We start from the raw sequence: 14498 nt of genomic DNA on the forward strand, positions 1-14498 counted from the left end.
CCACGTTTTGGCCTATATCTCGAGACCCCAGTCACCCGGGGGTATGAAAATTATCCTCTACTAAATCACTCATCAACAGCTTTCATTTGATATCCATATCCTATAATCACATTCTAGGTGTACCCGGGTCCACGTTTAGGCCTATATCTCGAGACCCTGTGCGTCGATCCTGAATTTTGCTATAAACCTCAGGTAGCCCGAGACCTTTCGAACGAATGTAAAACCGTGGAAATCGGTTCGTGCGTTCTGGAGTTATAGCGTCAGGAAGGAAAACCCGACTTATTTTTATATTATAGATAATTTAATAAAATAAATAAAGTAAAAAAATAAGTTGGAATGAAGCTAAAGAAAATAAAAAGGAATAAAATTAAATAAAGTGAATTGACAAAAAAAAAATGGAATGGAACGAATTAAAAGAAAAATAAATTCAATGAAATGAAATGGAATCTCATCTCACGAAACAAAATAAAATGAAACGGAAATAAGTGAAATGAAACAGAAGAAAATTAGCTGACAAAAAAATATGTAACCATATGAAATTAAACGGAATGAAACGAAAAATGAGATGATATGGAAAAGAAACAAAAATTAATCTATATGAAATGATACGGAATGATATAAAATGAAATTTAAAAAAAATTAAAATCATATGGCAATGAAAAGAAATAAAACGAAATGATATGAAACGATATGAAATACAATGAAATTAAAAAAAAAAATAAAATGAAGTGAAATTAAATAATATGAAACAAAACGAAATCAAGTGGAATGAAATTAAATGAAATGGATATGAAGTAATATGAAACAAAATGAAATAAAATAAAATAAAATAAAGTAGAATAAAATAAAATAAAACCAAATGAAATAAAATAAAAAAAAAAATAAATAAAAATAAATTTAAACTAAACACAATTAAATTAAATGGAACGAAAAGAAATTAAATTTAGTGAAACGGAATGAAATCAAACGAAATGTATTGAAACGAATTTAAACGAAATGAAATAATATGAAACTAAATAGGGCGGAACGAAACGAAATAGAGTGAAATGAAATAGAATAAAATGAAATGATATGGAAAAGAAACAAAAACAATGAAACTATATGAAATGAAACGGAATGATATAAAATGATATGAAACTATATGAAATGAAATTGACAAAAAATTAAATGATATGGAAATGAAAATAAAAGAAACCAAATCAAGTAAAATGAAATGAAGTGAAACAAAATAAAATTAAATGGAAAGAAATGAAACGAAACGAATTTTAGTTAAATTAAAGAAACGAAAGTAATTTAAGTGAAATGGAATGAAATGAAATTAATTAAAATAAAATGAAAGGAAATGGAATGAAAGCAGATGAAACGAAATAAAAAAAAAACGGAATAAAATGAAAAGAAATAGAAATCATTTAAACTATATGGAAATGAAGGAAAATTACATAAATTAAATGGTGTTAATGTGAGACCTGTATTCTGGAACATCGCCGGGTCCCCATTTTCATTGCCGGAGTTTTTCGGGCATGACGAAGGTGGACAGGAACAAGTTGAAGACATGCGCTAGATTATTAAATCCCACTTTACCTAGGTTTTTAAGCATCGGCATGGCTATGCCGTCTGGGCATACTGCTTTAGATGGTTTAGCATGAACGATGGCATCTTCAACCTCTTTGGCGGTGATGGTAATTGGGGACGCGCTGTATTTATGCTTGTGTGCGCGTCTATTGGCCCGCCGTCTGACTTTGTCAAACGTAACACCTGTTCTAACTCGAGACAGCGGAAGACGCTCTACCTGGCAGTTTGCTGGTTTCGCCAAATGGCGCTTCTACATCTGCGACCCAAGATCCAATATACAACCAAACGTTTGCTTTCTTTGACCGCTTTACAAGGCAAGCTGTGTTCTTTCCACTTTTAAAGATTCTCGCCAATTTGCTTCTTTCTCTGCGGTTGCTGTACAAAGTCACTAATTAAATAACACAGCTTCAATCGCCAGGAGGAATCCCAAGCAGTCAGCTCATTCCGCTGATACCCCGTCTTTATGCAATCATGCTGAAGCGCATGTGTTGGACGCAACCTTCAGATTCCCATTTAGCCATACTCTAGAAAAACAAATTGTTATTATCTAAAAGCCAATAAGTAAATGTTGCAAAAGTACTTACCTATATTTGCAGTTGAAAAACGCTATTTAAAAACAAGTAAGTAAGGCTAAGTTCGGGTGTAACCGAACATTACATACTCAGCTGAGAGCTTTGGAGACAAAATAAAGGAAAACCACCATTTAGCAAAATGAACCTAGGGTAAGCCTGGAATGTGTTTGTATGACATGGGTATCAAATGAAAGGTGTTAATGAGTATTTTAAAATGGAGTGGGCCTTAGTTCCATAGGTGGACGCCTTTTCAAGATATCGACAAAATGTGGACCAGGGTGAGCCAGAACATCATCTGTCGGGTACCACTAATTTATATACATATATATGTACTACCACGAACAGTATTCCTGTCAAGATTCCAAGGGCTTTTGATTTCGCCCTGCAGAACTTTTTCATTTTCTTCTACTTAATATGGTAGGTGTCACACCCATTTTACAAAGTTTTTTGTTAAGTTGTATTTTGCGTCAATAAACCAATCCAATTACCATGTTTCATCTCTTTTTTCGTATTTTTTTAGTTTTCGTAATTTTCGATATCGAAAAAGTGGGCGTGGTCATGGTCGGATTTCGGCCATTTTTTATACCAAGATAAAGTGAGTTCAGATAAGTACGTGAACTAAGTTTAATAAAGATATATCGATTTTTGCTCAAGTTATCGTGTTAACGGCCGAGCGGAAGGACAGACGTTCGACTGTGTATAAAAACTGGGCGTGGCTTCAACCAATTTCGCCCATTTTCACAGAAAACAGTTATCGTCATAGAATCTATGCCCCTACCAAATTTCATATTTCTGCGTCATAAGGTCAACCCACCTTTTGTCGAAATTTTCGATATTGGAAAAGTGGGCGTGGTTATAGTCCGATTTCGTTAATTTTTGTGTATTTTGGAGAGTTTCGGCCGATGGTTTTAAGCAAAAAACAAGGTTTTTTCTTTTTTCTTCTACATGTTTCGGTGCTATTTTGCATCTTCCTCAGGAAGTCTGTTTATTGCACAAAAAACATAAAATAATTTATAAACATCGACAAAAGTATATTGCATTTTCTACTAAACACTTACATTAATTGTATTTTTCATTTTAAATAGCGATCTGAGATGAGTGCCCAGGAACTTACATACCAAATTTCAATAAGATACCTCAAACTTTACTCAAGTTATCGTGATTACGGGCGGACGGACGAACGGACATGGCTAAATGAATTTCTTTTTTCGCCCAGATCATTTTGATATATAGAAGTCTATATCTATCTCGATTAGTTTATGCCGTTACTGATTACCGTTATGCTAATAAAGTCAATATACTCTGTGAGCTCTGCTCAGCTGAGTATAAAAAAATGCAGAAATATTTCCATTTCTGCGAAATTGCGTAAATATATATTTTTGATGACAGCAGTCTATTTATTTTAGGATTTTTTTTATAATTATAATCCACATACTTTTAGGCGCGTATGAAATTTGGAAAATGCCCCAAAAAAGTGCGGTGGTGTTGGTATTTTTCAGAAAAATATGAGATGGTATTAGAATTCGGGTGAAAATAGCAAAAAGTTGGCAGGGTAAATAACCAAGTACATATGAGATACAACTGTTCCAGAAGGCATGTTCGTGACGAGTCTAGAACTTAAGAGAAGTAGGTGAACGAGGCTAGCTAAGAGTATAAAGCAGCGCGGTGCAAGTGATAATCAGTCGTTTGTATTTTAACACGCTTTAGTCAAGAACGCGAGTATTGTAATTGTACTACTCCCAAAGTAGTCATAATAAAGAAATATTGCTATACTGAATATTTGAGCTATTTTTTCGACAATTCAGAGATTCGAACGTTAACAGAAGCTGCAAAATAATCAGGAATTTCCCAAAATTCGTTACAATACTATATATTAAGAAAATTTTTCAAATGCTAAAACGGCAAAGATGCTATGTTAAAAACTCGAACATTTTATTTTCAAAGATCCCTATTTGCACGCAACTCCTCAATTGTTCGTTTTTCGTTTTCGTCATTAGGCCGAAAGTGTTAGGTTTCGTACGAAATTCTGAAAGTGTTAGTTTTCGTATGATACCTCGATATGTATGTACATGCAAACCTTATACTCACTTGATAACTTACATATATAAACACATTATTATATGTATATCTCTTTCAGGTCTTCGATGTCGTCCTAAACAGTAGGCACACTGTTGTAAAAGATTTGGATATCTTTCATCAAGTTGGTCGAGGTACAGCGCATGAAGAATATGTTTCCTTTACAATTTCCAATGATCGCCTCTACTACAAAGATGAGCAGTCGGACATTCGTAATGGGGTAATACGTTTAGATTTCATTAAAGGACCTTATGATAATCCTAAAATCAATGCGTTTGCACTGCTCAAAGGAGATGTGGCAAATATTCCACGTCTTCCACCAACAGCCGATGAGCTTATGCCAATGGATGCTGATATGGCAGTATTTAATGATCGAATTTCAGCTGATAGTGGTAATAATGAGTTAAATGCTGAACTGGAACAATCACCTCAACGTATGCGAAATGCTGCAGCCATATCAAATAACGATAATCTAATGGGTGAAGATGAAGGTAATGAAATTGATGGACTGCCGAAATCCCGGAAAGTTAGCGGTCCAAGGCAACCGAATCCATATTCGATGGATGATTCATCAGTTATGTTGCCAGTTTTTATAGCGATTGGCGCTTTCATACCATTGCTTTTTTGTCTTTGCAAGTTGTGATGTGTTGCAAATTCAAAGAAAACTTATATTAGGAATATTTCTATTAGGTTTTTGATAGTTATATGAACGAAAAAGGATGTAGTAAGAGAGGAGGGAAATGCGTACTGATACGAGTTGAAGTGATGTTGTGATTTTTCCGACTTCAATCCGGTATCCGGATGAAGTGAAGTTTCGTATTTATTGATCAACGACGATGCCATTAATGAGTTAGTGTTGAAGCGTTAGTTATGTAAGTGTCTACCTCTGCTTATGTATTAACTCCTCTGCGCTCTCTACTGGATGCTAGATCTCCCTTAATGTGATTTTTCTTATCAAAATTTTGTTATTTTTATTTCACTGGTTTTTGTTTTTTTTTGTTAATTTATGTATCTCTTTATTTAGTTAGCTAAGTTTTTTTATCTTCGGCATTTAAACAAAATTTATTAAAAAAATAATGAACGCTAAAAGGATGGCAAATTAATAATTGAATGTTAAATTTATGTTAAGTGAAGAATCCCTTTTTTATCATTATTCAAGTGAGAAAAAATTTTGCTAACGAATAATTGGTTGGCCATTGGACTATTTGCATAAAAATTAAACAATTTCTTTTTCTCAAGATTTTAGCATTTTGACATACGGATATTTTCCAGTTTTCGATTTCGATCAAGTTTCTCGAATACGATTTGAAATGCAGTTTTGGCATTTTTGAAACCAACTCTGAGATAGAGCTCACCATGATACAAATAGAGTAACGTGAAACCGTTCTCTTTTCGAGTCAGTCATCAATATTTTTGACATCAAATAACTCGGTAAAAACGTCAAACAAATTCAAAAAAAAAATATATTCGCCCTTTTTAACACGCTTATATTAGCTTCTTTTGTATGTATGTTTGTTTGTAACTCTCTAGGCTAGTCGCCAATGGAGCAATACAAACAAATAAACATAGTTTAAAAAAACTATAAAACACGTTTTTATAGTATATGAAACTTAAAAGTGAAAAATAAATATAGTTAAAAAAACTGAAAAACACGGTTTTAAATAATGTCGAACTAAAAACTTGAAAATATTTTTCAAAATCAGTTTAAAACAATAAATGAACGAAAAATTCTAGTGTTATTTTGAAAAAAGCGTGGCCGCTTTGTGCCATATTTTTCATATATCGAGCGCCAGACGCTTTTTCACAATAATACTAGTATTTTTCGTTCATTATTGTTTCAAACTTATTTTGAAAATCATTTTTAACTTTTTAGTTCGATATTATTTAAAAGCTTGTTTTTTTAGTTTTTTTTAAACTATATTTATTTCTATAGCTGTTCCAATTTTTTTGCTCGCTTAAAAAATTCCCAATTGAATAGCAACAACAAATGAAGCAATATAGTTCTGCTCCAATGCGAATCTATACAAAGAGATGACAAAACGAGTTCAACCCAATTCGCCGCGTCCAAGAATGCCAAGTCAAAATACAATTCGCATTGCTTTCGATTAACTGACAAATTGTTGTACCAAGACGTTGTAGATGAAATACCAAGAAGGGGCAATCAGCTGATGGGATAGCAACACCTGGTACTGAAATCGCCTTGGGTTTTGGTTAACAATCTTCAAAAATGTTTCATTTGACTTTCAATGGTTTTACCTTTTTATCTTTGTATCCAATCACCACCTTGTATTGAATTGTTTCGTCTGAAAAAATAACGCTATCGTGGTTCAACTATACGGTTGGCTCATCTCTATAGCAACAACATACCTTTGTTCAGATTGTCAAAATTTGCATGTTGGTGTTAGGCGAATGTAATGGAGAGAATTACAATTCTTGTGTTGTGGGAAAATAATGCGCTAAATTAGATGCATTTGCTGAGAAATTATTGAAAACGATGTGAAACTATTTTTTTTTTTTACAAAAAATTTACCACCATGGCAGTAAGTTGTTGTTCTTTTGACAATCGTATACCAGTGAAATGAAAAAAATAAAATCAGCTGATGAGATGAGCCAACCATATAATTGAGCCATGGCTAAAATTATTAAAAAACAAATGAAAATGAAAATATTGTTATGTTTTTTGATGACAATAACGTAATTCTACAGCCCATGGCGGAACGATACAAGGTGGCAGCATGGGACAGCTGATTATAAACTTTTTTTATTTGATTTGATACATCAACTTCCGTCACAGTACGATTTTGACATTTTTCCATCGAATTTACAAAAACAAAGTACATGGAATTTTTATTTATGTTTGTAGGTATGTCACCATGCTGCCACCTTGTATCCTTCCGCCATGCTACAGCATTGCTTCAAACAAAATAGAATTCTTAAATAGAGTGTCTTCGAAAAACAAAAATCGGAGGCAGGGCGTTTGATTAACATGTAGGGAATTTTCAAAAGTTTGTTGAGATATGGCGCTCTCGAAAATACCGATATTTTACGCAGCAGTTTATATAGTATCGTTGTTCATTATAATTCTGTAACTTTAATTTGCCTTCCCGTTTCCACATTTCTCACACAAATCGTTTGGATAATGAGTGAAAATGATGCTTCACACAATATTTCATCTATTGTGACTAAAAAGGTCCTAGTCTCTCAAAGGTAATGACAACACATACTTCAGGGCCCAAGATCTAAAAATGTGTAGTTTTCCAAATAAACCCTGAAGCTTCAATATTGTGATTTATTAAATTGCAATTGCTATTACACATTACCCATACATGTGCACAACTTGGGGAACGTATAGTATGCACTCGCATGAGTTTGAAAGAAATGGTGTTTATACATAGGTGGTTGAGGGAGTTTCTTTGATCAGAAATATATAGGGTTTAGTCTGCGGAGCTTTATAGTTTTCCAGTAAATTGTTGGTCAAGTTTACAATTTCAGGAAAAACTGTTAAGTGGAAAAAACGGATGTCTTCTGCATGCTTAAGCTCCGCCCCCAGACCTCCTACTTAACTTATTTGCAGCATTTGTTCTATTCATGTCATATATTTATATATGTATTTATGTATACTAGAGCTTTGACTAATCGCTTAATCGACTTACCGAATAACTTGACTCTGACACTAGTCGACTACTGCTATTCAGTTAGCAATATTCGAGCAGTCGATTTATTTATAATATCGCATATTTTTTTTAACTGGATTTTTTACGTATGTATATACATAGGTGAACTATAATTAATTAATTTACTAGCTGTTACATACTTCAATAGCATTTTGGGGCGCATACCTGTTCTAACTGATTTAGATGAATTTTGAAGGTCATTTGCCGCTTAACCACATAGGCGATTTTGGCCATTTCGTAAGAAGTTACTACAGCTATCCATGTTTCTTTCAACTCAGTTCAGATCTTCCCTTCCTCTGCGTCCACAGATAGGACCATAAAACTTCCAGAGAACTTTTTTCTCGAATACGGCAAAAGCCATCTTATCTTCTCTTTGACGCCGTCCATGACTTCGGGCCATACTTACATCAGGACAGTTATGGCGAGCCAGCGGCCGCCGTGGTGTGATGGTAGCGTGTTCCGCCTACCACACCAAACATCCTGGGTTCATGCTCTGTGCAAAGCAACATCAAAATTTTAGAAACAAGTTTTTTCAATTAGAAAAAAAATTTTCTAAGTGGGGTCGCCCCTCGGTAGTGTTTGGCAAGCACTCCGAGTGTATTTCTGCCATGAAAAGTTCTCAGTGAAAATTCATCTGCCTTGCAGATGCCGTTCGGAGTCGGCATAAAACAAGTACGTAGGTCCCGTCCCGCCAATTTATACGAAAAATTAAAAGGAGCACGACGCAAATTGGAAGAGAAGCTCGGCCTTAAATCTCTTCGGAGGTTATCGCGCCTTTCATATATATATTTTTTTAGTTATGGCGAGTCTTGGTGGTTGGCGTTTTCATTGTCTATTCAGTCCAAAGTAGCTTTTGTTGGCATGACAAGAGTGACTCCCCGTTCGATTTCTGAGCTGACATTGGGTCCACTGTTAAGGCTGGTTGTCAGATAGACAGAATCTTTTAGTCTCGAATTTATATCCGTCAACTGTGACATGCTGCCATAGCGCTTTTATTTAATGACTGCAACTATTTCACATAATAGTCTCGTTTGGTTTCGAATAGCTCGGCGAAGTCCTCCAATCCATACGGAGTTGGTAGTGTTGCAGATAGTTGAAATTCTACAATGCAGTAAATACGAAGCTCATTTTCAAAGTAGCTTGACTAACGATAAAACGACTATACGTGTCAGTTCTCTTCTCGTGGAAATATTTAGTGCGTAGTAGATTTATAAAGTCTGGAACCACACTTATAAGATCCAATCAGCTCCGTTGACTTTGGATTATAGTTTCTCGCACAATACGCTAGATAGAACCTTATGCGCCATCTGCGTTAACGCCTTTATTTCGGACTGGGCAAAGTACTTTTAAAATTCCAATCTGGATCCATTCGCTCATCCGACAATACTTCGCATAAGGGATAGTGCATGCTCCTTATCGGCTCTTCGTCTGTTCGCAGTTTAACCAGCGCCTTATTATTCTTTAGCCGGGATATCTCCATTTTCACCTTGGCTATTCGGGTGGAACGTATAAATATTCCATCACCAGGGAATGGGGTACCGATTTCGTCGTTTCCTACAATGAGAAGTACGCCGTCCAAGGCTTAAGCACACTGTGTACGTCAATAACCAGGTCACTATTATTATTCCTATAGGAATCAATTCATCATTGAAACCTTTCGTCATCTGCCCGACTTTTGATAAACTTTTCGATTATCTGAAACTCATCATAGTCACGGCATTCTGCCTCACATTTCTTTCTTCTAAGTAGGTTGCTCTAGTCCTCCAATTCCCTACAACACACATAAACGGGGCGTTGTGGCGCCTGTAGTCATCGTGGCCCCATAGGCAGCGATCTTGTTTTCCAATGCAACCCGACGTTTCTGATCCTATCAGATATTTTTGCGGGCTCGCTTGAAGTGAGAGAGATATGTGCTCCTATTGCCTCCATCCTCAAATTGGATATTGATCCTAGTAAGCAGTTGGGAGAGCCTACTGAAGTAATCCTTAGCTGTCTATTTTGAGAGCAGTTTTACTACCGCAAACTATCCTTGTCCGTGCGTATACTTTCTTCGCTGGATAGAGACTTGTGGGTATTTTTTGTTTAAAGATGGTACTGGTATGAGATGATAGTTGGAGCGGTTAAGTTTATCAACCACAACCAGTCGGGATATAATATATTTTGGAGTCCTTGTCGTCTGTAACTTATATTGCGGACTTTTCAAAAATTTCAACACCCTAGTCCTTTTATGTTATGTTAGCTCATGTTTGTATATTTAACATTTTTGTGTGCACATATTCACTAAATTGTTTTGCATTTTGTACAGAAATTTCAAAGGCAAATGGTTACTGAAATCCGATTTGTTACAGTAGTCGAGTTGTTGAAACAAAGCTACTCATCGATTAGTCGAAGCTGCGCGACTATTCGAATACCATAAACAGACTAGTAAGCACACCCCCAGCGGGTTAGGAGGCTTAGAATATACCCGCCGTAGGTATGCCTGTCATAAGAGGCGGCTAAAATACCAAAGTGATTCAAAGGGTTATGTAGCGCAACCCTCTCAAGGGGTTGCCAGCGCAATATATAGCTTCTCCAAACCCAATTGTCAACTTCACCTATCCATGGCGAATCCTGTTTCATTAACAGCCGCGGCTCTGGCGACCCCAAGTTCCTCATGGAACTAGGGGTGGGGAGGGCGGGATGACCTAGAAGATTTAATGTGGTCGTATAAATCGTTCCCGAGATGGTCGGGCTAGTACCTTAATGGTGCTTTGTTACCGGAACGTACCGGATCTATATCAGGCAAAGGACCATCAACATCGATAACATTCCCCAAAGCCTTCAGGGAGTGCCTTTCATTTCATTTATTAGAAATTATTATCGTTAATACAACAACAACAAACTAGTAAGCCATTTTTCGGTTACCGATTAGTCGGGTAATCGAATGACTCAGTTTAGTAATGATATATTTGTGATCAGAAGAACTCTCCCAATCATTCTATACTCTATTTTATGCTAAAATTTTGCGAATGGATACTAAAACAGAGCCCACAACTTTTTTGATTTTAGGGTTGTAAAGCATTGATTTATTGAATTTATAAAGCGTTGATAATTGATGTACAATTTCCACAGAAATAAGTTAATATTAAATGCTTAGCGCACAATTAAAAATGTGTAGAAGAAATTAAAATAGTGGATATTGGTTTAGCTTTTTAGCAAAGTATGAACATACGTTCACACTTAAACATATGTATATATCAATTGACAAATTTAAGAATAGCATATTTTAGATGATTGTGACATACTTGGAATGTTTCAAGTATTATAAAAATTTAAATAATATATATTAAATCAATAAACTTTATTGTCTTGCTACTTAGAACATTACAAAATGTTAATTAGCGTACCGAGAAACTTACAGATACATATACTATTTATTATAATAATGATGATAATTGAATTTTATGTGGTAGTTAAATAAATTTCGAAATAAAACGTAAGTTTACATAAATATGTGAAATGTAAAAACAAAATACATATATGCATATGTATAGCCCGATTCTTAATAATTTCTCCCGGAGAGTTTTTTCTTCATCTCTCTAAATTTATGTATAAGAAATTCTCGTCGGGAAAAATTATTTCGAATTGGGCCGATATTTATTTTATTTACTAATTATTTATGTAAATACAATTATTTTATAAACTATAATAAGTGTAGCTGGCGGTTGCCGTGGTGTAGTGGTAGCATGCTCCGGGTTCAATTTCCAGGCAAAGCAACATCAAACATTTAGAAACAAGTTTTTTTAATTAGAAAAAAAGTGTTTCTAAGCGGGGTGTCCCCTCGGCAGTAGTTTGGCCAACACTCCGAGTGTATTTCTGGCATCAAAAGCTTCTCAGCGAAAACTCATCTGCCTTGCAGATGCCGTTCGGAGTCGGCATAAAGCATGTAGAGGGACGGACTCCACTTTGTAAGAAAAATTGAAAGGAGCACGACACAAATTGGAAAAGAAGCTCGGCTTAAAAAAAGGTTAGGTTAGAGTGGCCACCGGTGCGAGCATCAGTGCACTTAGCCCCAAAAGGTCCCATTGTGATACCACGTGGATCTCTCCCCTAATCAAACCAACAGGTCGATTCAGCAAATGTCAGGAATTTCTTAGGTTCCAACTTAGCCAGATCACAAAGATCGTCAAAGAAGGGGGATCCTTCCTCTTGCGCCAAAGCGCAGGAGAGTCGCACAGAAAATGCTTGCCTGTTTCTATCTCCTCTTCGTCTTTGCAGCTCCTGCAGTAGTCAATAAGGAGCACCCAACAGTTGTGCATGCTTCCCGATTGCTATGTGGCCGGTTATAAGTCCGGCCACCAGAGATATGTCCCCCTTCTAAGAAGCAGGAGACTTCTTGTACGTCTCGCGTCCCATTCAGGCCGCACGAGCTTAGTGTGGTAGCAGGAGATTGCTCAATCTCACACCCGCTTCCCTAAGGAAAATTCCTTTCAAAATGAGCTTACAGGTAGCGAGCGGCATGCTCAATCCCTTCCAGGACGACGAATGCGGAACGGATGTGCTCCCTCTTGCAAGTTCGTCAGCCATCTCATTGCCCGGTATTTCCGAGTGTCCAGACAGACTGAGGGAAGTTTGCTCAGCGATCTCGTTAAGAAATTTACGGCACTTCTCCACTGTCCTGGACTTACATGTGACCGATCCAAGCGCTTTTAATGCAGCCTGGCTGTCAGAGTAAATACAAATTTTATTATAGCGGTGAAAAGCATTCCTCAGGTGATCAACGGCCTCATTTATAGCGGCCACCTCCGCCTGGAAGACGCTGCAATGATCGGGTAGGCTAAAGGATCTATTCCACCCTAGTTGAGGTGCAAAGACCCCGCTGCCTACCTTTTTATCCAGTTTGGAGCCGTCAGTATAAATCTGCAGCCTATCGGTCAGGTCCGGCGGCTCCTTCGACCAATAATCCCTATCCGGGATAAAAACCTCATACTTTATATCGAAAAATGCAGTCGGAGCGCAATAGTCCGACGAAGCCGAATCCAAATTCTTAAGGATGTCTGCCAACCACATTATCTCTCCAGCCGAATAACTCCCGCAGCCGTAGATCAGAAAAGGCCGCACATTGCTTGGCCATTAAATCTATTGGCAACACATTAAAAAGAGTATCCAGCGCCTCCGCAGGGGTGGTGCGTAGAGAGCCCGCCACGCAGACTAGAGCACTTCTTTGTATCTTCTGGAATACTCGAAGGATCGATTTTGTATCTAAGCTCATCCACCAGAACAAAGCCCCATATAGAAGGATTGGTCTAACCACAGCAGTGTAGAGCCACAGGGTAATATCCGGCGATAGTCCCCATCTTCGTACAACAGCTCCTCTATAGCTGTACAGTGCCACCGTTGCTGTCCTCACACGCTCCTGAGCGTTTTCCCTCCAGGATAGTTTCCTATCCAAAATTACTCCTAGGTATTTGGCAGAGTCCCTAAGCGTCAGGTTCGTACCCGCTAGCACCGGCAGCTGTAACACAGGAATCTTATATTTCCTAGTGAACAAAACCAGTTCAGTTTTGGCTGAATTTACCGATAGACCTTTAGACTCCTGGCCCAGTCCTCCACCAGCCTCAGCTTAGTTTGCATTAGATCGCATAGTGTCTGCGGAAACTTCCCGCTAACTAACAGCGCGAGGTCATCTCCATATGCGATTACCTTGCTGCATCCGTCCTTTTCAAGAAGAACCAAGAGCTCATTAAGTGTGGCAACCCATAGAAGTGGAGAAAGTACCCCCCCTGCGGGGTGCCTCTGCGTATGTGTTTGGCCACCGTTGAACCCTAGGTCAGCATGAACTTTTCTTCGCATTAGAAACTGCTGAACAAGCTTCACTAGCCCCGAATCGGTCCCCAAGCCGATTAGTGCATCAGTTATCGCAGAGGGCGTAACGTTGTTAAAAGCTCCATCAATGTCGAGGAAGGCTATGAGTGTGAATGCCTTGAACGCCAGGGATTTCTGGACCTGGGAGGCAACTGCATGCAAGGCTGTCTCCGTGGACTTCCCTTTCATATACGCATGCTGGGATGTAGACAACTTTCCCTCCAATGACTCCCTTAATGTGGAGTACATTAACCACTCGAGTGTCTTCAGCTGGAAGGATGTCAGACATATCAGTCTGAAGCCTTTAGGGGTCGCGTGACCAGTCCTTCCAGCTTTTGGTATAAAGGTAACCCTTGAATCGTTCCAACCCCGTGGAATATGGTTAAGAGCACAAACTCCTTTGAAGATGTTATGCAGCCCCAGCGGGTTAGGGGGTCAGAATATACCCACGGTAGGTATGCCAGTCGTAAGAGGCGACTAAAATACCACATTCAAGGGGCTGTGTAGCGCAACCCTCCAGGTTGCCAGCGCAATATATAGCTTCTCCAAACCCGATTGTCAACCTCACCTGTCCGGCGAATCCTGTGTCACTAACAGACGAGGCTCTGGCGACCCCAAGCTCTTCATGGAACTTGGGGGTGGGGAGGTAGGGATGGTTCCCGAGATGGTCGGGCTAGCACCTTAATGGTGCTGTGTTACCGGAGCGTACCGGATGTGTATCCGGCAAAGGACCATAACCTCGATAACACTCCCCCAAGCC

At 37.9% G+C, this 14498-nt stretch overlaps 1 protein-coding gene across 1 annotated transcript in view; it reads left to right on the forward strand.

The window, feature by feature from the left end:
- LOC137240441 (malectin-A) overlaps window positions 1–11370 on the forward strand; it is a 64534-nt gene extending 53164 nt beyond the window's left edge. Inside the window, exon 2 of the mRNA XM_067766712.1 lies at window positions 4282–11370. Within this exon, the coding sequence (XP_067622813.1) occupies window positions 4282–4863 (582 nt within the window). The 3' untranslated portion in view covers window positions 4864–11370. The remainder of the gene's footprint in view (window positions 1–4281) is intronic.
- The last annotated feature ends 3128 nt before the right edge of the window (window positions 11371–14498 follow it).

This window comes from Eurosta solidaginis, chromosome 2 (genome assembly GCF_040869045.1).
Source record: "Eurosta solidaginis isolate ZX-2024a chromosome 2, ASM4086904v1, whole genome shotgun sequence".
NCBI classification, from domain to species: domain Eukaryota; kingdom Metazoa; phylum Arthropoda; class Insecta; order Diptera; family Tephritidae; genus Eurosta; species Eurosta solidaginis.